At 49.0% G+C, this 22,781-nt stretch overlaps 1 protein-coding gene across 1 annotated transcript; it reads right to left on the reverse strand.

Annotated features, from left to right (window-relative positions):
* Window positions 1-15,911: 15,911 nt before the first annotated feature.
* SNAI1 (snail family zinc finger 1) lies at window positions 15,912-21,278 on the reverse strand. Its single transcript, XM_006839326.1, has 3 exons — window positions 21,197-21,278; window positions 19,942-20,469; window positions 15,912-16,102 (listed from the first exon to the last, which is right to left on the reverse strand). The coding sequence occupies exons 1-3, from the start codon at window positions 21,276-21,278 to the stop codon at window positions 15,912-15,914; spliced, it is 801 nt and encodes a 266-aa protein (XP_006839389.1).
* Between the last annotated feature and the right edge of the window lie 1,503 nt (window positions 21,279-22,781).

A 22,781-nucleotide genomic window follows, 5' to 3' on the forward strand; every position in this document is an offset into this window, starting at 1 on the left:
ACCAGGACTCCTGATTTCTATGTTGTTGTTGTTTAGTGCCGTCGAGTCGATTCTGACCCTTAGCAACCCTGTATAGGGTTTCCAAGGAGCAGCTGGTGACTTTGCAGTCTGATGCATTAGCCCACAACTCCACACCTACATAGCCTTTATTCCTGGGCTCCAGAGTCAGTTACTCCAGCCTCACTCAGTCAAGATCCAGCCCAGGGTAAAGAGGAAGAAAAGTATGAGAGAACTCAGCCCACCCTCCCTTGAAGCCCCACCATGGCTCCCTAGTACCACATTCGCCACCAAAATTCTCCACAATCTTCTTTAATGAATTTCAGGAAACATTTATTGAGTGCTTAGTAAGTACTCATACTTTGGACATATTGTCAGGAGGGAACAGTCGCTGGAAAAGGATGTCTTGTTTGGTAAGGTGGAGAGTCAGAGAAAAAGAGGAAGACCCCCAACGAGATGAATTGGCCAAGTGCCAGCATTGATAGACTCAAGCGTGGCAACAGTAGTGAGGTTGGCCCAGGATTGGGCAGTGTTTCATTCTGCTGTGCATCAGGTCGCTATGGTTCGGTGCTGACTCGATGGCACCTAACAACAACAACAAGAAGTATGTGCCAGTCAGTGGTCCTGCTCTCATGGAGCTCATGATCTGGTGGGGAAGGGCTTGGTGCAGAGGAAACAGGAAGGGAGACATAGAGTCCAGAGGGCTATCTATTCTGTCACTGGTGTTGGGGGCCAGAGGTCAGCACTCAGATCCCAGGCCTAGGCTGACACGGATGTGTGTGGTGGACCTGGTAGAGAGCTTCCAGTGAGAAGAGAATTTAAAAGAAACTTCCCCACTTTTCTTCCCCATCTACCCTCTTGAGGGGCATCACCACTCCCACCCCACCCCCAGTCTTTCCATGATTCAAGCCAAAGGCAGGAGTCTTTGGAGGCCTCATCTTCCCATCCCCATCAATGACTTTCCAACTCTGTCCAACCCATGCACGAAGATAACTCCCATCATTCCTCCTTCTGATGACTCCCAGCACCTGCGACTCCTCTCTGATCAACCACTTCCTTTCAGTCTATTTCCTCTGGCAACTTCCCATGGCTTAGAATAAAATCCAAACACCTGGATGTGGCCCACAAGGCCCTTCAACACAGGCTCCTGCCCACCTCTCCCACCCCATCTTCCACCTCTCCCCTACCCAGCTTCACTGACCTCCTTGCCAGTCCTTAAACATACCAACCACATTCCTACCTCAGGGCCTTTGCACCTGTTTCTCTTCCTCCTCCCATTCGATTTCTCTTTGCTGACTAACTTCTAGACCTTCACCTCCCCTGCAAGGCTCCCCTGAATGTCTCCCATGCCCCTGACTAAACTAATGTCCCCCTGTGGCTCTACCGCGGTACCCGGAATTCTCCCCAAGTAGTAGTAGGATTCCTTCCCTGGACTTTGAGCTCTTGAGAACAGGAGCTTGCCTGCTTGTTCACTGCTGCATCACCAACGCCTAGAACAGGGTCTGGCACACAGGAAAGGCCCAATGGACACATCTGAATGCAGGAGGGACTGAGAAACATCTTCCAGATCTATTCTCTGCCTAGAAAAACGACTCAGGATTGATCTGAGACCACAAGAGGCACCTCAGCCTCTCCTTTCCCAGTCAGCAGGCCACTGGCAGAAATCACTCTAGTCCTGGGGCAGACAGAGCATGTTGTTGTTTAGTTCTGTCGAGTCAGTTTCAACTCATAACAACTCTGTGTGGGGTTTCTGAGGAGCAACTGGTGGCTTTGAACTGCTGACCTTGTGGTTCACAGTCTAGTACTTATCCTACAGCACCACACCACAAATCCATAACTTGGTTTGAATCCTGGTGTCCGAACATAGTTGGAGAGTGCTGTAGCTCCATACAATAAGCACTGAACTTGACCCACAAGGTCCACCATCCAAGCCTGCCAGCTGCTCTGTGGGAGGAAGATGAGGCTCTCTGTTCGCTGGGAGCTTTAAAGCCTTTGAAATACTATACAGGGGCACTGTAAATCAGAACTAAGTTGATGGCACTTAACTACAAAAAATATGTATATATATACGTATATAGTTACCATATGGTCCAGAAAGTCCACTCCTGGGTTTATAAGAATGTGTAAGAACGTACAAGAGAACTAAGAATGCATCCTATTTTGTACTTTATACACATTTTGAAGGACACCATGGTCTACTGGCATAGCATAGTCCACAAAAACAATGCTTTACACCCTACTTTTATGAGTAGCAACTGGGATCTTAAAAGCTTGTGAGCAGCCTCTAAAGTCTTTCCATGTCTGGAGTAAAGAAAAGAGACAAAAATTGAAAACAATTAGCCCAGTGGACCACGTGAACATCGATGCCTACAATCCTGAGACCAGAGGAACTAGATGGTGCCCAGTTACCACCAACTGCTCTGAAAGGAATCTCATTAGAGAATCCTGTAAAGAGTGGGAGAAAATATGGATCAAAACTCAAAATCCTAAAAACAAGATCAGACTTTAGGCTGGTGGGCTTCCTGAGACTATGGCCATTGGTCATCCATCAGGTCTGGACTTGAACTCAGCTCAAATTTTAGCTAAGCAATAGATAGTTATATAGGGGACAACACAGTGAGGTACACACACCACAGAAAGGTCAAGCATTCAAAGGGCAGTGTTCACCTAAGGACCAAATTCAGAAGGGATGAGAAAAAAGAAGGAACGGCAACAAGAACCACAGAGAGGAAGTGGGTAAGAGATGTTACATGGAGGGCGTTGCAGACATTGGGAGAAAATGAAGTGTATGATTGGTTGAATGCAAAACTGATGATCTGCTCTATAAATCTTCACTTGAGTCACAATAAAAATGTGGGGGTTTTTTTATTAAAAAATTGTACTTCATGCATGGCAGTTTATTGTATGTCTTGAGAAATCTGTTAACACACACCCATATATTCATTAGAAAAGCTAAATAAAAGATAAAAACGGACAATAACAAATACTGGTAAGGATGTTATTTGTTGTTATTGTTGCTAAGTACCGTCAAGTTGGCTTTGACTCATAGCGACCATGTATAAGGTTTCCAAGGAGTGGCTGGTGAGCTTGAACCGCTGACTTTGTGGTTCAAACCGGCCTTACAGTCCAGTGCATTAGCCCACAGTGCCACACCAAGGAAGCATATAAAATTATTGAAAATGGCATGGCTTAAGTCAAGTGCATTTTACTCCTCAAGGCGACATCTTTGTCCATTTAATACTTTACAGAGCTCTTTTACAATAAATTTGTCCAATGTAATACATCGTTTGATTTCTTGACTGCTGTTTCCATAGGCGTTGACTGTGGATCCAAGTAAAATGAAAATCCTTAACAACTTCAATCTTTGCTCCATTTATCATGATGTTGTCTATTGGTCCAGTTGTGGGGATTTTTGAGGTGAGAAACCCTATGCAGTGTCGCTATGGGTCGGAACCAACTTGATGGCACTTAACAACCACAACAATCCATACTGAAAACTGTAGTCTTTGATCTTCATCAGTAAGTATTTAAGTCTCCTTCACTTTCAGCAATCAAGGTTGGGTCGGCTGCATATCGCAGGTTGTGAATGAGTCTTTTTTTCAATCATTGTTTTCTCAGTATACAGACTGATTCTGGTGAAAGGATGTAACCCTGACGCACATACTTCCTGATTCTAACTCTACAGTATTCCCTTGTTCTGTTCAAACAACTGCCTCTTGGTCTATGTACAGGTTCTGCATGAGCGCAATGAAGTGTTCTGGAATTTCCATTCTTCGAAATGTTGTCCATAGTTTGTTATGATCCACACAGTCGAATGCCTTTGCATAGTCAATAAAGCACAGGTAAACATCTTACTGGTTTTCTCTGCTTTCAGCCAAGATCCATCTGACGTCAACAATTAAATGCCTCCTTCCACATCCTCTTCTGAATCCAGCTTGAATTTCTCACTGTTCCCTGTGTTCTTCTGAAACCATTTTTGAATTATCTTCAACAAAGTTGAGTTGTGTGTGATACTAATGATTGTTGTTGTTATTAAGTACCATGGAGTCAGTTCCGACTCATAGAGACCCTGCATGGGGTTTTTGAGGAGTGGCTGGGGAGCTTGAACCACTGGCGTTGTGGTTCAAACCAACCTTACAGTCCAGCACATTAGCCTACAGCACCACACCAGGACCCTGATATTAGTAACATTGTTTGATAATTTCTACATTCTACTGGATCACCTTTCTTTGGAACCGACACAAATATGGGTCTCTTGCAGTTGGTTTGCTAGTTAGCTGTCTTTCCAAATTTCGTGGCATAGACCAGTGAGTGACTCCAATGCAGCACCTGTTTGTTGAAACATATCTGTTGGTATTCCGTCAGCTCCTGGAGCATTGTTTTTTTGCCAAAGCTTTCAGTGCACCTTGAACTCCTTCCTTCAATACCATCAGTTTTTGGTCATAAGCTACTTCCTGAAATGGCTGAACATCGTCAACCTATGGTTTTTGGTACAGTGACTTCTGTATTCCTTCCATCTTCTTTTGAGGCTTCCTGCAACTTTCAACATTTTGCCCATGTTGTTGCTAAGTGCTGTTGAGTCAATTCCGGCCCATAGAAAGAGTTTCCAAGGAGCAGCTGGTGAGCTTGAACCACCAACCTTGCAGCTCAGACGACTTTGCAGTCTGACGCATTAGTTCACAGCGCCACACCAGGACTGCCATAGAATCCTTCAATATTGCAACTCAGGGCTTTAATTTTTTCTTTACTTCTTTCAGCTTGAGAAATGCCAAGTATATACTCTTTCCTTTTGGTTTTCCAAAGGCAGGTCGTTGTACATTTCATTAGAATAGATGACTTGTCCTCTTGAGCTGCCCTTTGAAATCTTCTGTTCAGCTTTGTTATTTCATCTTTTCTCCCATTTACTTTAACTTCTCTTTAAGCAAAATCTCTTTTGGCATTGATTTTGATCTTTTTAATAACCTTTAGCTTTCTTCATGGTGTTTTTGATGTTCTCTCACAGATCTACTGGTCTTCGATCAGTTAGGGTGGGATATTTGGGGGAAATCTGACCAGATTGACCACTCTCAGGCAGTCTGCTGCGGTGCATGGTCTCAGGAACACCAGTCCCACTAGGGTTAGAGAATGGGCTGCCCATAGATGCTGAGGAACCAGGGAGGCAGTGCCCAGGGAAGTCATAGAATGGTACCCAGACATCATCTTTCAGTCCTGGAAAGAGGGATAGGCTGACCGTGAACCCCCAAGTCCAACTCCATTCACCCTGGAACACTGCAAGTTTTGAACATTGTCCTACAGTGTGGGTGTGTATTCCTGTTTGGAAAGCAAGACACATGCTGTTCAGAGATCTAGAAGAAAGTGACAATCTCAGTAATGCCTGCCAACAGGCAGAACCTGGACTACCTGAAGGATAAAGATGGAGGTAAATTTTTAAACACATGAGACCTTACCTTTTCTTGTTTTTCCTCTACGCTGTTTTGTAACCTATCCGAACTGCGAAGACCTTTCAGGTCAACATGTGAAGATGTCCTTTTTCCTTGAAAATATTGACTGATTTATTGATTGGTTATAAACTAGGAGATGCTGGGAATGGGGGGCGGGTAGTAGATAATACAGAGGTGGAAAATGTCTTCAGATGAAATGCTCAGCTTGTTAGTACTACTGTCCATCCCCAGATGGAATCACTGTGAACAGTAAGCACAAATCTTCCAGCGCTTTCCTTCCCTCTTTCCTCCTCCCCCCTTCACTTCCATCCATCCAGACAACAATTATTCACTGAATAGCAACCACTCATCCATTCAAGAAGCCTTTTGGAGTGTTTATCTTGTTCCAGGCACTTTGCTTTGCTCTGTTCATAAAATACATATACAATATATGTCTTTAAGATCAGATCATGATTTATAATAGCTGCAAAGTTCTCAGCCTAGGCAAGGACCCTAGCTAATATAACCAGTCCCCTTAGGGTGGGCATTTAGATTGTTTATGGTATTCTGTTCTGAAAAGTGCTGGGAGGAATGTGTTTGTATACTTTGATTTTGTTACTGGGTCAAAGGTTGAGCATGTTTTACTGATCTGCAAAAGCCCAGAGAGGGCAGGGACTTGTCCAGGGTCACACTGGGGCATTCTGACCTTTAAGGCAAGGACTGAGGTCCTTTGGGTAAAAGAGGTTTTCCTTGGGGAATCCTCATCCAAAATCCTCCCATTGAGCAACACATGGGTTGTGTTTTTCCTTGCTGTGCTGACTTTTCCAATCCCATCAAAGATTTTCTTTTGGACCATAAGCACCAGCTAAATCAACTGAGTTTTGGAGTCACAGATTCCTCAAAGTTGTACTATAGAGGGATTGTGACTCACAAGAGTTCAGCAGAAACGCTTCCGGCTCTCCCTGGACTGGGTGGCTCAGTCCTGACGCTCAAGTCTCAAGGGCACAGGACACCAGAACTTGGGAATTTGCCAATGGGCTCAGGCCTCCCCAACTCAATAAGGACTAGATTCCCACAGAGGCTTGAAACAGTATGATTACTCTTTGTGTGACCTTGGGGAAATTCCCTACTCCCTGGGAGGTTCACTTCCCCCATCTGCAAAATGGGCATAAGAGTCAGTGTTTACTTAAGTTTTACTTTGTGCCAGGCCTCTAAACCAAACAGTTTCTAAGTCTGCACCCATTTGATCTGCACAACAGCCTCACAGGGGATGGACTGACTATTCTTCAGATAAGGAAATGGGACAATCAGAAAAGTTACGCAACATGTTCGAGGTCACGCAGCAGGTGAATAGTGGAAAGAGATGCAAAACCAGGCAGTCTGGTTCCAGAACCAGAGTTTGAACCATGGTGGGGCCATCTCTGACACCCTTACCACCCCGGGCTGTGAAGATTCAAATAGATAATCCATCTGAACAGGGAGGGACTCTTAATGAATATTTACTGTAATTATTATTATTATTACTATTATTATCAAGACCTTGACTGGTTGGTGTTTGCCTCATGTGGATCTTTATTTCCTTCAATTGCTGAAAAAGTCAGATAAGGAATCATCAGGCCCCTCCTCCAGCCTTAACAGCCAAAGGCCACCGCAGGCCATCACTTCAGCTCTCAGTTTTGCAGGCTTTTCTTCTGCCTCATCCGCCACCCTGAGGACAGTGGTCTCCTCCCCACTGCCAGGCTTGCCCACTCCCACCCTTCCAAACCACTCAAGGAATCTCTCTCCAAAGAACCAATGCATTCATGTCCCTCCCCTGCGCAAACCTTCCATGGCTCCCTAGTGCCCTCAGGATAAATCCAAACTGTCCACCCAGGTCCACAGGCCTTGGCCCAAATCCCAGGCACCTTCTTTCACCTCTCCCACCTCAGCTGTCGGATTCATCTCTCTCTCTCTCCCATCCTCCCCAACTTACCACACACCCCCAGCCCCTAGTTCCTGTGCTGTAACCTCCACATTTAGGGGTTGGGGCAGATTCTAAGACCTTCTCTCTTTAAGGAACCAAGGAGGCAAAATCCAGCTCACTCTCTAAGTCTTCTCTGGAGTGTCCCCTCCTCCAGCTCTCTTCCTAATCCTCCCACAGGGTTTGGTGTGTGGGTAATAAAATTCCCGGAGCCATTCCAGGCCCTGAGAAAGATTTGCTGGCCCCTTGGCTGTCACCGCACAACTGTGGGTGCCGGAGTGGGTCCAACGCCCAGAGGTGCCAGGGTGGGTGGTAGAGGGAAGTCTGGTCCAATGAGCCCTTGCTAGGTGGGTGGTCCTGCCTTCACAGGGTTCAGTCTGGAGGTCCCTCTTGGTCTGCACAGACCACACAGAATAGCCCCCACCCCAGTGACTGGAGATGAAGCCTTGTTTTCCTTCTCTCTCCCAGATGCAGTTTTGGTTGCCTATCTGGCTGGAGAAGGATAAGCTTTGCAGTGGAGTTTCTAAAAGTGGTTCAAAAGAGTTTGGACCCTCTGTACATAACATGGGAATGATCCAGACTGTTGAACTTCAACAAAAATTTTACATTGATACCCCCAACTCCAAAGGTGGGAGTAAAACGAAGCTAACAACAGTAATAAAAGAACTCAGGGTTCAAATTCCAGCTCTGCCCCTTTTACTCACTTTGTGATTCTGGACAAGTTACTTTCCCTCTCTGTGTCTCTTCATAACCTCTCTCAATTGGGTGGTTTGTGAAGCATTAAAGAAAATGTCTCCTTTCCTAACCCCCTCTCCATTTAAACTTAACTTTAATTTTCACAAAAACTAAAAACCTGTAATAAAGACAGTTCTGGAAAATGTTTGCATTATTAGGTAAGCCACAGCTAGCCTACAGAAAAATAAACGTAATAAACCAACGCAAGCCTCCTTCTAATTACATGAATAAAAGTCAACCATTTAAAATATTCTTTCTGGGAAATCCTCTAACAGTTTGTACTGTGTAGAAACTGGTCACAATTGTAATGATGTGACAAGCTGATCTCTTCAGAGGGATGTTCCTTGTTTAGAACTGCTTTTTCCACCCACTAAAACTTCTGAACTCTGATTGATCATATTTTGTTTTCTTTTAACGGAAGGTTTAATGAGCTAATCTGGTAAAACAGTCAACCCAAAAAGAGAGGTGAGGAGACTTTGTTTCCTACCGGTCTATACATTTATTTGGTAGTTGTTCACTCCTCCAGTTTTACAGAGTGCAACCTCTGGCATGGGAGACAGGCCTCCGTGCTGGAACCGTGAATGAAGCAGACAAAACGGAGTGGACATTCCAGGGGGCAGACAGACAGCAACTAGACACAGCAGTGAAGCTGTGTATAGTGAAATGCATGGTTGGTTTGTCAGATGGTGACAAATGCTATAAAGAAGAAAAAAGGGAGCAGGGATTTGGGGTGGCCTCTCTGAGATAATACTTCAACAAGAAACTGAAAGAAGGGAGCCAGACTTGTGTTCTGGGTGGAGGAAATAGCAAGTGCAAAGGCCCTGAGGCCTGAGGTGGCACCGAGGCCTTGTGTCCAGGGAGCAATGAGTGGGGCCGGGTTGGAAGTCAGGTCATGGTGATCCTGTGTGCATACAAATGTACAGTTAAGCTTCAGTTTTGGAGGAGTCCGCATTTGTGAATCCGCCATTTCACTGAAAATATTTGTGGCGATCCCTCGGGCGGGGCCGCAGATAAACGCATGCGCAGAATGGAAACCACTTCCCGGCCGATGTCAGACACCGAGCATTGGCTTGGAACAGTAGTAAGTCCCCGGATAACTGGTGGTGATTATGTGCTGTGGACCCTGTATAGGGTTTCTGAGGCTGTATATCTTTGAAGGAGCAGAAAGCTTAATCTTTGTCCCTCGGAGCAGCTGGTGGACTCAAACCCCTGAGTTTGCACCTTCAGGTGCACATGTAACTTTTACGACTTGGAAAAGGCTTTAAGACGTTCCTTGCACTAGCCTGCTACCGTGGAGTTGATTCTAACTCATAGTAATCCTATGGCACAGACTAGAGCGGCTCCTTAGGGTTTCAAAGGCTGTAAATTTCTCGTCTACACGTGTGGCGCTACAGGATAAAGCAGTAGACGGAAAGGTCAGTTTCAACCACAAGATCGGCGGTTTAAATTCCCAGTCGCTCCTTGGGAAACCCTACACAGGGTTGCTGTGAGTCGCAACCGACTCGAAGGCGCTTAACAACAACCACAACACAAGAATAGCAGCTGGTGAGTTCAGCCTGCTGACCTTTCAGTTACCAGCCTAGTGCTTTAACCAGTGCTTTACCAAACCCATTGCTGTCAAGTTGATAACTCAATTGTGACCCGATGGGACAGAGAGGAAATGCTTCATAGGGTTTCTGAGGCTGTAAATCTTTACTGGAGCAGACAACCTAGTCTGTCTCCCTTGGGATGGTCCTGGGGTTAGCAGTCCTGCACTATTAACCCACTTTGCCTCCAGGTCTCCTTCTTCAAGTAAGGCTAAGTAAGAACTGTATTCATTGGTTTCCACTTACAGACATACTTAGAAACGAATCTCCTTTCTAACACAGGGACTGCCTGTATTTGCTAATTCAGTGCTCTTGGGAACATTATTACCCTAACACCACCATGTGTTTGTTTTTTAATCTAGGAAGATGTAAGCCAAGCTCTTGGCTGGAGACAGCAGGCCTGTCCTGTAGATCACAAGTGACAGGAACCTCACTTCTACAATTTAAGATTTTTTTGAATGAGAAAAATCCCTGGAACAATGTGAAATTTACCATTTGAAAGCAAAAATGAGCAAGAATGACTCAGATCCTGACTGTGCCAACTTGGCGGATATTGCTGAGTCGTATCGGTCACAAATGGGGCCTAGATATGGTCAGAGGTGGTACCATTAGCCCCGGTCTTGTCTACGTAGACATTTGCAGGAAAACCAACTTTATAGTCAGTCTCTTTTCTGGACTCATTTTAAAGAAAAGCTCAAGGGAGGATCTAATGGTCTAGCTGCTTACACCCTGTTGCTATCCACTACCCTAATCTCTCTCCCCGCACCCCATGTCCCTGCCTGCTCTGAGCCACTGCCCTGACCAAGGGGAGAAAGTTCTTCCCTACAGTAGAAATTCAGCCAGCAGAAGTAGAGGGAACGATGGAACTTAGAAACCTACCGCTTGGCAAATCACTAAAATGAAAACTCACCAGCGGAGGTGAAAGCTTGTGGGTAGAAGGTTGATGAGTAGCGGATGCTCACACGCTAAGTGTCTTCTTGAAAGATACTTACTCAGGATAAAGGGGGAAAAGAAGGACTTTACCAGGAGAAATCTGGCCAACACCACCTTTACCACACAGTCAATACTAGTGTTATCAGTAAAGGGACAAGCTGACATGTTGTGCCTTGCCATACAGTGCGCTGTGAAAGTCCAATGCTGCTTCTGTGGTTCTTGCCAAAACTGTAGAAACCACATTTAGTCATGAGGACACATCAGGAAAACCCAAATTGGGGGCCATTCCACAAAATAGCTGGTCTGCAGGCTTTTAAAGATGTCAAGGTCGTACAAGATAAAGAAAGGCTGTGGAATGTTCCAGAATGAAAGAGACTTAAATGTGACATGTGATCCCAGATTGGGTCTTTGATCATGCCCTTCTCTCTCCCTCAAAAAATACTATTGAGTCTATCATTGGGACTAGAGCCATTGGATTATGATTGTGGATTTGATGGTAATAGCATCGCACTGAGTAAATTTCCGGATTTTGGCCATTGAACCATGGTTGTGGGAGAGAAGGAGGCCCGGTGTGGCGCCGTAGGATAAAGTTGGTTTGAACCACAAGGTCGGTACTTCAAGCCTACCAACTGCCCCTCAGAAACCCTATACAGGGGTCGCAACTGACTCGACGGCTCTTAACAACAATGATATGAGAGACTATTCTTGTTCTTAGGAAATATGTGTTTAACTATTAAACGGTAAAGGGTATTATGATGTTGGTATGTGTGAGACCCCTGGGTGGGAATTCTCGCTCAACTGTAAACCAGAAGTTCGGCAGTTCAAATCTACCCAGTGATGTCATCAAGGAAATACCTGGAGATACGCTTCTATAAAGATTATAGCTCCGTTTTCCTCTTGTCACCCATGGGGTATCCATGAGTGGGGACGGACCCAACAGCAGTGGAGTGTGTGTACAGAAATCCAGAGGAACAAACGTCAGCATTGTGGAGAAACTGAGTGAATGAGTCCAGTTTAGAGGACTTTTTCCTTTGCACCTTTTCTGTCAGCTTGAAATTATTTCAAAAGAAAAAATGTAAAAAATCTTTCCCCAAAGTCCCTCTTCCTCCTTTCCTGTCTCCATCCATCTCAATTCCTCCACCCTGTGTGCCCCTAGGGAACCTCTTTTACGAGTTTTATCGTAAATCCTTCCAGAGTTTCTGTATACAAATACACCCTCTAGTCTACCTCTTTTCTTCCCACAAAAGGGAACACATTCTGCATGCTATGTTTTTCACTTAGCAAGCAGTGTGCATGGCGGTGGCTCTGTTTCAGAACATGGGACCACCTCATTCTTGTTATAGCTGCGTGCTACACCTCCCCCCATCTGCGTCCAATGTCTCCTTTGAATAACCCTAGTAACTCTCCTTCACTGAACTTAAAACATGTGCCAGGCCCCATGCACAAATGCAGCCCTTCTTACATCCCATCTTCATCCCCAAGGTTGCTACCACCTTGGAACAGGTCACCTTCTTGCTGATCTCCATGTTTTTGTTTTTATTTTCCCCTCCTCCCATCCCGACTGCTTAAGAGTCCCTGGCTGTTACAGAGTTAGCTCACTTGACTGCTAATCAAAGGTTGAAGGTTCAAGTCTATTCACAGGTGCTCTGGAAGAGAGTACTGATGATCTGCTTGTGAAAACTCAGCCAGTAGCAACCCTATGGAGTCCATTTCTATTTGCTATGAGTCATAATCTCAACAGCAGCTGATTCTAGATCCTGCTTACTCAATTCACTCTCAGCCAGCTGATCTTCATATAAAAGTCAATTAAATCCCATCCTTCCCTGGCTCGCTGTTGTTGTTGGGCTCAGCTGAGTCAATTGTGACTCATAAAGACCCCACAGGATAGAGTTTTCTTGGCTGTGATCTTTAACAGAAGCAAATTGCCAGTCTTCTCTAAGAGTTGGTTTTGTTTTCTTTTGTTAGGAGCCGCCGAGTCAGTTCCAACTCGTAGCGACTCTCTGTAGGGTTTCTGAAGAGCGCTGGTGGGTTTGAACTGCCGACCTTGTGATTGGCAGTCAAGTGCTGATCTTACAGCGCCACGCCAGGAGTGTGGTTGTTGTTGTTGAGTACCATCGAGTGGATTCCAACCCATAGTGACCCTGTATAGGGTTTCTGAGAAGCAGCTGGTGAGCTTGAAACGCTGACCTTGTAGTTCAAACGGCTTTGCAGCCTGGCTCATTAACCCACAGCATCACACCAGGACTCCGGGAGTGTGGTAGGTGGGTTCAAACTGCCAACCTTTTGGTTAGCAGCCGAACACTTAATCATTGTGCCACCAAGGTTCTCTTCTCCCTTGTTTAAAGCCACTAACTGCACCTGCTCACAAGTTTTGCCCGGCCTGGACCCAGCTCCTGCCTCCAACTTTACCTACCCTCTCCTGCGCCCACACAGGTCTGGCCATTGCTCAGAGGAACAAGTTCCTGCCAGCTTCACATCTTGCGCTGTTTCCCTCCTTCCCAGATTTCCCATGACTGGATTTTTCTCCTCCTTTAGATCTCAGCCCTTCCCAAGGGTTTTCCTAACTACCTCATTGAAAGGAGTCCCACCTCATCCCTCTCCAGCCCCAGGCTCTCTTTAATTCATCTTTGCAACTATCTCTGTCCCAAGGACAGTGTCTTATTTGTTTGTTTACTGTCTCCCCCACTAGAACATTCCACATAGTTTTGTTGCATGGAAGGTTCCAAGAGCAGGGGGGAAACCTAGCTTATGGGTATTTCCCCAGGGCCTTGGTATACCAAGTGACCATCACTACTGACATTTCTCTACAAACTCCCCAAGGGAGGTACAATGTACCTGCTCCCATTTTATAGCAGCAGAAATTGGGGTTGAGAGGGAAGAATCTTCGAGAGCCAAAGGCATGAGCCAGGCACACCTAACTCTCATGATGATCCTACTGGCAGATTCAAGTTCATCTCCCAGCTCTGCCACCTCCCAGGTGGCCACTCCCCTCTGAAGCCATTTGGCTACAAAATAGCTTACCCCTCAGGGGCTTTTCCTAGTCATTTCTTCATTCCCCAATCTGAGTACCTTCTGTGACAGATGGGAATGCCCAGCCCAGGAGCCTGGAACACACATTATTGTTAAGTGCCGTTGATTTGATTCCCACTCACATCGTCCCATACACAGAGATTTCAGCCTTTCGGTTAGCAGTCCAGTGCTTATCCTAGAGCCACGCCAGGACTCCTAGAACATAGTAGGCCTTCAGCAAATTGGTGCCCAAGCCACCCCCTTTTCCTGGCCCCAACTCCCTAACTTCCCTTCAGGGAGGCCAGCTACAATTTGGCGATTGTTAGAGAACTTTTTTTTTTTTTGGAGGAAAGCTGCAAGTCATTAAGGGCTGCTCCCGGCCTGCGGGTCACCATTTCCTGTTTAGAAGAAAGAATCATCTCTCCTTTGGAACATGAAGCTCCCCCACCCCCTGCTTGACTCTGGAGCTCCATAGCTCTGGGACGCCTGCGCAGGAAACTGGCATCTTCAGCACCTTTTGTGCTAAAAGGAGCCTCATTTTCTCCTGGCCCCAGGAGGCCCGGAGAGGTGAGGTCACCACAGCTAGGCCTGCAGCCGGGAGGGAATTAGTCAAGCCCAGGACGAAAGCTGACCCTCTTCCCTGGCTCCTCGGAGCAGGAAGCTGCATGACCCCGACCCTTTGGCCTGGCTTCTCTCACCCTCCTGGCTCCAGCCAGTCAATTTCCTTGCATCAAAGGCCATTTGGTACTCGGCAGCTTGACGGAGGTGTGGGCCCAACAGGGAGGCCGGCAGGGCCCAGGGCCCTGCAAACAGGAAGTACATCCTCATCCCACTTTCGAATCTGGGAGCAGTAACCGGTCCTTCCCCAAAAGGCCTGCAAGCTTAAAACAAAGCACTGGGCTTGTCTAGTTGCTTAGACCAAGAATGAGAATAAACAAATCTAGTAAGCATGTATAACATGCAAGAAGTTTGCCGACATACTGCTATTGCTCATCCTGGCCCCTCGAGGTGCTTCCAAACCGACATTTCACACAGGACCCTGAGGGCCATTTGCACAAGAGTCAAACCCAGGACTCAAAGCCACATGGTATTTCCAAGGACCAGATTTAAAGCTGGGTCTGAAATATCTGACCTCCAGAATTTCCTGCCCCACTCCCCCTTCCTAAACAAACAAAAGCCCAGCCTACTCTCCTAGAGCCAATTCCAACTCCTGGTGACCCCTGTTACAGAGCACAAGAGCTTCCATACGGGGTTTTGGCTGTAACCATTACAGATGCTGATCCCTGGGCCTTTCTTTCACCATGCTATGTGCTGGGGGTTTGAACTGCCAACCTTTTAGAGACCAGTCAAGAGCAAACCACCACTTCCTAAAAACCCTTTAAAATACCCACCCTTCTACAAAAATAAGTAGACATGTTTTTAATATATAAATTAACCGCTTTATTGAATATCAATAAGCTGTACATATTACTATACAAAATGTTTCCTTAGTACAAAATGTTGCTTGAAATATAAATACCAGTGTACCTTTTAAAAAATGTAAACATCTTTCTTCCAGGCCCACCCGTCGGACCTCCAAAATTGTTCTGGGAGACACATTGGTCAGGCTGAAGGGTCCTTGGCCTGGGCCCCTAACAAGTGACAGCAACTACTCACAGTCCCTTTTGAGAGGTTGTTCAATTGCCTGTGAACAGGTGCCAACAGGACAAACAGGAGGTTGCCCAGGCCTGGGGGGCCCCCTTGGGGTCTAGACATGTCCTTGTGTCCTGGGACCGCCCCCAAAGGCCCTGTGGAGTCACCTGGGGGTGGGGTATTGCATAGTTAGCCACACCTCACACAGAAGTGGCCTGAGTCTCCTGCTAGGGAGGAAGGAGTGGGGGGTCCCCTGAGTGGGTGGGTGATTCCTAGTCTGTCTGCTGGCATTTGTCCTGTAGCTCAAAGCAGCTGTATCCAAACAGCTTTGGATACACAAACCCACACAGAAAGGCCACCATCTCAAGAAGGCTCTGGAGCAAGCAGGGGCTTCTTCTGCTGCTAGCTGGTCTCCTGTCAGCCGGAAATGTCCAGAGAAAGGCCTCTTTCAGGTCCCATCAAGGCTCCCAGAGCAGAGTCGAGGACCACCGGACAAGGGTCCTTGTTAAGGTTGGACCAGCGTAGCCAGAAGGGGGCTCTCAGAAGGGAATTCTGTGGCTATGAGAAACTTGTGGGGGTCCTTTCTGCTGGAGCTGGGAGAGGCCGCTGGAGGGGTGCCCGGAGAGGCAGGAGATGCCTCTAGGGTCCGCGGGGGCCCCCTGAACAGCCTGACTCTTCGTGCTTATGCAGCAGGGACATGCGGGAGAAGGTGCGTGAGCAGGTTTTGCACTGGTACTTCTTGACGGCAGAATGTGTCTGCAGGTGTGCGCGCAGGTTGGAGCGGTCAGCGAAGGCGCGGCTGCAGTGGGAGCAGGAGAAAGGCTTCTCACCTGGGAAACAGGCGGGCGAGAGGGAGTTGAGGGAGACCACCATGAATCACTCACTCAGACAGTGGAGTGTTGTGCTAAGCGGGCTAGAACTGCACGCCTCAGCCACTCCTCCCAATAGCCAGTGAAGGCTGGGAGGGGACGTCGTCGCTCACCCATGCTGGACAAGAGCCTCCAGTTCCTGTACCTTAGTCACCCCACCCACCCCAGCGTCTCAATCATCCGCCCCTACATCTCGGAAAAGAATCCGGCTGTGACTCCCAAAACCACCGAGATCTCCCCCAAGGCCTAGATTCAGCTGAGGACACTGATACTTTCGGCCGTGGAACCTCAGGCAAGCAGGCCGACTTCTGTACATCCAGGAGCTGATACTGTCGGAAAAGTAGATAAAATTTGCCTGGCCTGGTGCCAGCACACAGGAAGTGCTCAACAATGGCAATCGGGACAAGGATGGTGGCAAGCAAAGATATACAATTAGTTAATCCTCATCTTCACCCCTAGGAAGCTGCGGTCATCTTCAGTTTAGAGACTGTAAAACTTAGGCCCAGAGAGGTTAAGTAAGCAGGTTCAGGGTCACAACGCAAGGCCAAGCAGGCCTGACTCTAGAGCCCTTGATTTTAACGATAGAGACTGCCTCTCTATCCATGGAGGTTACTGGTGGCATTCCTGATTACCAGTCCTGGAGTACAAGTCATTCCTGGATTTACTTTGGGGACAAAGCTTAAGAGCCAAACATGAGGTCTCCTCATCTAGCTAGTTAGGCTTTTCCCCCTCCCACAGTGCCGACAACAGGCCATACTGCCCTGAACCTATAAGTCCCCTTGTCTGTCCAGTAATCAGCTCTCAGCTGCAGTTAAGGGTGGAGCCTCCCCGGAGGCCGTTTGAAGTTCTGAGCTCCAGCCCAGGGTTTGGGAACTTCCACCCCTAATATGAATCTTCTGTCAGAGAGCACAGAAGTCTATTTCTTCGACATGCCATCAGCCTGGGCTAGGATGCGTTGGGAAAAATCTCTCAGAGCATGCACACAACACAGGGTTGGGTACACAGTAGGTGCTCAATAAAAATGATAAAGGAATGAAACCAAAATAAACCCACTGTCCTCGAGTTGGTAAAAGTGCCTCCTAGACTTCCCAAGGCTGTGATCTTTAAGGAAGCAGATTGCTACAGCTCTCTCCTGCTGAGGAGTTCGTGGGTTCAAACAGCCCAGCACTTAACCACTGCACCACCAAAACTCCTTAGAGGTGAAGGGGTCTGTTTACAAAGAACAAAAGCCCAGGAGACTACCAGATAATGCTAACTGCCTGTTTTCTAATAAGCCCACCCCAGAATACATAGCATATATGGGGGTGGGGAGGGGAGGAGAAGCAACATTGTCCAAATAAAAAAACATTGATTCATTAAAAGCAAGATGTGGCGTCCTGGTATAGTGCTGTGGGACTGCAAGGTCAGTTTGAACCATGAGGTCGGCGGTTCAAACTCACCAGCTGCTCCTTGGAAACCCTATACAGCAGGGTGGCTGTGAGTTGGAGCCAACTCAATGGCACTTAACAAAGCAAATATAAACTGAACAGCTCCCACTAGGGCCTGGGTGCTTTTCTAGGGTATCCAATAGGTACTTTCAAATACCAATACATTCTTGTTTCCTCCCACCCTAGCCTCACAGGCCCCCAGGCTACATCTCATTTGTTAAATCCCAAGAAGGGATTTCAAGAGCTAATGAATTAATATGCCCTCCAGGGTGCCCAGGCCACAATGCTGGGTGTTGGGGAGGGAGTGGGAGAGAAATCAGGTGACCCACCCACTCAACAGGTCACCTGTTCTGAAGCACCTGTCCTCTGAGCTCACCCACAGGGAGGCAAGCAGGGAAGCCTCCCCAGGGTGGGGAGGCCTAGTCAGAGGACCATCTCTCTACACACTCGCCAGCAGGCTGAGGAGGGCCCCAGCTCAGGGAGAGGGGGCGGAGTCCTGTAGTCCCCAGAGCACAGAAAGTGAGGTGGTCAGAGGTCAGGGCCAGGCACCGGCTCCAGCCCTTAGGAGCAGTGTGACAAGGAAAAATGGCTTTCCCTCTGTGCCTTGGTCTCCTCATCTGTAAGATGGGGGTTAAAAGGGCCCCTCCTTCCTAGCGCTGTTGGCAGGTTTACGGAGTAAATTCACATGATACCTGAGCACAGCCAACTTCATCTATAACCATAAATAAACCTAAACACAGCTATAAAATGCAGTGGGGTGGGGGTCTGTCTACCACTCACAGATCCCCGCCCTCCAGACGCCTTTACGGTGTGCTTGGTGGGTGTGATATCAGCACCCAGCCAGCCGGGACAAAGGCCGCTGAGGGGGACACTGTACATGCGATATCCCCCGGATTAAAGGGGCCTGCCACGCCATGGGCCAGCAGCTGCGACCAGAACAGGTGCAGGGCACCACTGTCCCATGCACCTGCTCCCACCCCCCCAGCCCCCACCCACTGGGCCCATCATTTAAACACACAATGGGAGTCAATGAGGAGGCCAATGGTGCATTTCAACAGGGCTTTTGTGGCCAAGTAGTGCCTTTACATTAAAATAAAAATTGAAGAGAGGCTGGGGGGAACTCGTGGTAAGCTGGGACTCCCCCAAATAGAACTCCTGTCAGCCCCTCTAATCGGCAACCTGGCAGGCAGGGGAGAGGGAACTTTGAACAGGTTTAGATGTGGGCTGTTTGTGGTCAGGAACCGACTTGAGAACACCACTTGACAATGGTAGTAATAATGCCTGCGCAATGCCAGCCCTAAAATATCACCCCCTGACCCGAACCACCGTGCCAGGAAGAGGCAAACAGGACTCTCCAATCTGGCCAGCATGACCTTTGAACCGTTTCCCTAACAATCACTCTCCAGAGAGCAGCCCCAAAGACCAGTGTCTCCCATTCAAGTTCTGAAAAGACCTTCCCCCCTCATTGCCAGAGGATTCTGAGGGTTGCCCACCAAAGTTTGAAAAGAGACCCTATTTCACAATTTCCTACACATTTAGCATCACTTTTGTCGAGGGTCAGGACAGGATTGTTTTCTGCCAGTAAAAGCTGTTCCCTGGTCTGATAACAGGTTTGGGCACAACACAGATCTGAGAACCACAGTGATAAAAAATTATAAAATTATTAACAAGCCATTGAATCTTCACACCCACCCACCGGCATGCTATCATATCTCAAAGGCTGCTAGGAATAAGTCACTTGCCTAAAGCCACCAACCACCATTCTCATTCTCTCACGTAATCCACAGAGAAACCCCACAGTGTCCTAACACCCGTTTTAGAGATGAGGAAATCTGAGCACAGAGAGGGGAGACCCCAGCCCAAAATTTGAGGAAGTTTCCCAAGCTGGATTCAGAGCCAGGTAGGGGGTCTGGCAACATCCTGTCTGGCAGGGCTGGGTGTGGACTGGGGGAGGGAGGAGCAAGATGGGCCGCTTCACACCTGGCTACACAGCAAGGTGTTGGTGGTTGTTGTTAAGTGCCCACCTTTTGGTTAGCAGGCTTTCCAACTCTTACTGGTTTCCAAGGGGAGGCTGGTGGACTTGAACCGCGGACTTTACAGTTAAAAGCCTAGTGCTTATCCTAAGTGCGCCACACCAAGGCTCCAAGGTGTGGGTTACACCTTTCACATAACCAGCTCTGAATGCAGGAGGCACGTGTCAAGTTAGCTACTTTGCTGTCTGTTTAGCTGATGAATGAACGAAAGAAAGATAGTTGTCTTTCTGCCAGATATTTCCAGGAACTCAGGGCCTCAGTTTCTACCACCGTGAAATGAGAACGGGAACCCGTCTTGGGAAGGCGGGAGTTGAGGGCAGCTGGCCACAGGGATACTCACCTGTGTGGGTCCGAACGTGGCCCTGCAGCAGCCAGGGCCGGGAGAAGGCCTTGCCACAGGTGTCGCACACGCAGGGCAGCGTGTGGCTGCGGATGTGCATCTTGAGAGCACCGAGGCTGACGTATTCCTTGTCGCAGTACTTGCAGTTGAAGGCCTTTCGAGACTGGGGGTCCTTGGCCCCAGCGAGCACAGCCAGCTGCTTGGGCACGGGGCCCAAGCCGGGGAAGGCAGCATAGGCCTCCGCCTCCAGGGAAGAGGCTGAGGCAGAAGAGAAGGACGAAGGAGCCGGTGAGGGAGGGCTGGGGGGCTGGGAGCCCTTCCCACTGTCCTCGTCCGACAGGGAGGTCAGCTCGGAGGCCTTTGGGCCCTCCTGGGTCTGCAGGGAGGCCCAGATACTGGGCTGCACTTGGGGCACCAGGAGAGAGTCCCAGATGAGTGTGGGCAGCGAGGCCTTGGGGTTGAGGACCTCGGGCGGAGGAATTGCTGCCAGCAGATGGGCCTGGTCGTAGGGCTGCTCAAAGGTGAACTCTGAGAAGGGAGAGAACAGTGTCCGCTATTAGATCATTCAGTTAACAAACATTAACCCTGGCCACTGAGTCCAGGGGCTGGGGGCTGGCTGGCGCTCCACACTTCTTAGATTAAGAAGAGAATTAAAATAAGACCCAACTTCCTAGCCCAGTTCAAAGGAGACGGCTCCACATCTCTTGCCATCTCCCCAAGTTTCCAGCACCCAACCCCCAATCTCTCCAGCCCTGTCCCAATCCCCCCTTTGCTAGGCACATATCATCAACCGTTTTCCCCAAAATCCTCTCCCCTGCAGTCACTGTGGCGGTCTCCCTAGCACAAGCCCCCTCCTTTCATTTTAGAGGTCCCAGGGCCTGTATCTCTTATTCCCCTCAAAAAGTCCCTTGGGCCCAGAACCACTGCTCCCTACCTCCCTCCCTGCCCCCACGCTCCCAGGCGGAGCTCCCTGATACACCTGCCCTGAGGCCCCTCGTTTCATGTCCCCATACAGTCCCTTCTACCGTCACATCACCCTCGATTGTTGTTGTAAACTGCCGTTGAGTCGGTTCCGACCCATAGCGACCCTGTATAGGGTTTCCGAGGAGCAGCTGATGAGCTTGAACCGCCGACCTTGCAGTTCAAACGGCTTTGCAGTCAGGCACATTAACCCACAACGCCCCCAAATCTCCTCCCTCAAAGTACCCCCACGCAGTCTGCGACTCCCTGGGGTCCAGCACCCCGGCACACTTACCTAGGGACGAGTCATGCAGCTCGCTGTAGTTAGGTCGCCGACGGGAGCAAGCAGGCTTTCTGACGAGGAAAGAACGCGGCATGGTGGCCTAGGTAGCCGACGGTGGCTGGGTCGCGCAGGGGTCGAGGTAATCTCCACCCGCGAGGCCGAAGAATTGCGCTGTAAGAACAGACGTGCCGCCAAACTCCTTTAAGTACTCTTGTGGGGCGGAGCCATGAGTGAACCTGCCCCTTTGTCACCTCTGCTCCAATCGGAGGCGCCTCCGCCGGAAGCCACGCCCCGGGCAGGTGCGCCGGGGGCGGGCGTGGCTCGCGCCGCGTGGCGCAGGGAGCGGGCGGGGCGCCTCCGTGCGGGGCGGGAAGACCAGCACCCAGCGCTTTTGAGGGGGTGCTGGGGCTACATGTCGGGACCCCAGTGCGCCCGCCCTCTCAGCGTCCAGCGGTTGGAGCGCCTCTGGCGCCCCCTGGCGATGCGCGCTGCCCGCGGGGACACCTGACGGTCCCAACCCGCCTTGGCCTCGGAGAGGGGTGTGGACGAGGGACTATGCCCATCGCTGGGGAAAGACGCAGACACGCTCACGGGGCTGTGGGTAGTGGGTATCGCTACCATTTTGCAAATCAGTCAGCATTCTGTTGCCAGATACTTGTTTTCCTTCACTTAGCCAGTGTTCACGGAGTGCCCACTATGCGCCAGGGACGCCGCCAGGTGTGGGAAACAGACGAAGTAAATGGAAGACTGATGGGGACACAGGGTGCCGTGACAAGCAAGAGGCGGGTCACCTGACAGGGGGTCGGGCGACTTCCCACAGGAAGTGAAAACCTATCAAGGGGAAGGGCCCCCGAGGTAAGAATCCGTAAATACTTTCAAGTCATTGAACAGCTCCCAGAGCAGGGTGGGAAGACCAGGAGGGATCAGACGTGCCTCCCGAGGAGTTTGGACTTTGTCCCGAGGGCCCTGAGAAGCCGAGACAGGTTTTTCGGCAGAGGAGGGACCCTTTTAGAGTTTTGGCGACAGATCACTGCCCGCAGGTGGGAGGAAGCAATAGGGAAGGCCGGCCTTGTCATCTTTCTGAGGATCTACTTACTATGACCTCAAATGAAGCACACTGGCTGCAGGAGATGAGGGGGTGCGGAGGGTGGGACAACCGTGCCCTGTGTCCCTGGGAGAACCCGGAGACAGGTGCTCAGAAATGAACCCCTCCGGGCCTTGCCTGACTTGTTTCCACCGGTGGAGCAAGGCGGAGCAAGGCGTCTGAAAACCCCTAGGGACGATTGTCCATTTTGGTCACTAGGTGCTGGAGATAACAGCAATGAACAAACAATAGTTATTCCCTTTCTTTGGTGAGTGGGGGATGGAGTGGGGATTCAGGCAATTCAGGTAGGCCCTCCTTAGTATCGCTCATTACGCAGACTCAGACTAGAGCCAGCACATACACAGCCATCGGTACATGTCCCTTCTCTGCGTAACAGCCCCCACTCTCATCTCATGCTCTTGCCTCAGTAACAGCCAAAAGCCAAAGTCATCACTATGCCCCCCTGGCTGTGGCTCATCTGACCCTTGTCTTGGGTCATTCTCTCCCATACTC

This window comes from Chrysochloris asiatica, unplaced genomic scaffold (assembly GCF_000296735.1).
Source record: "Chrysochloris asiatica unplaced genomic scaffold, ChrAsi1.0 scaffold00023, whole genome shotgun sequence".
Classification (NCBI taxonomy): Eukaryota; Metazoa; Chordata; class Mammalia; order Afrosoricida; family Chrysochloridae; genus Chrysochloris; species Chrysochloris asiatica.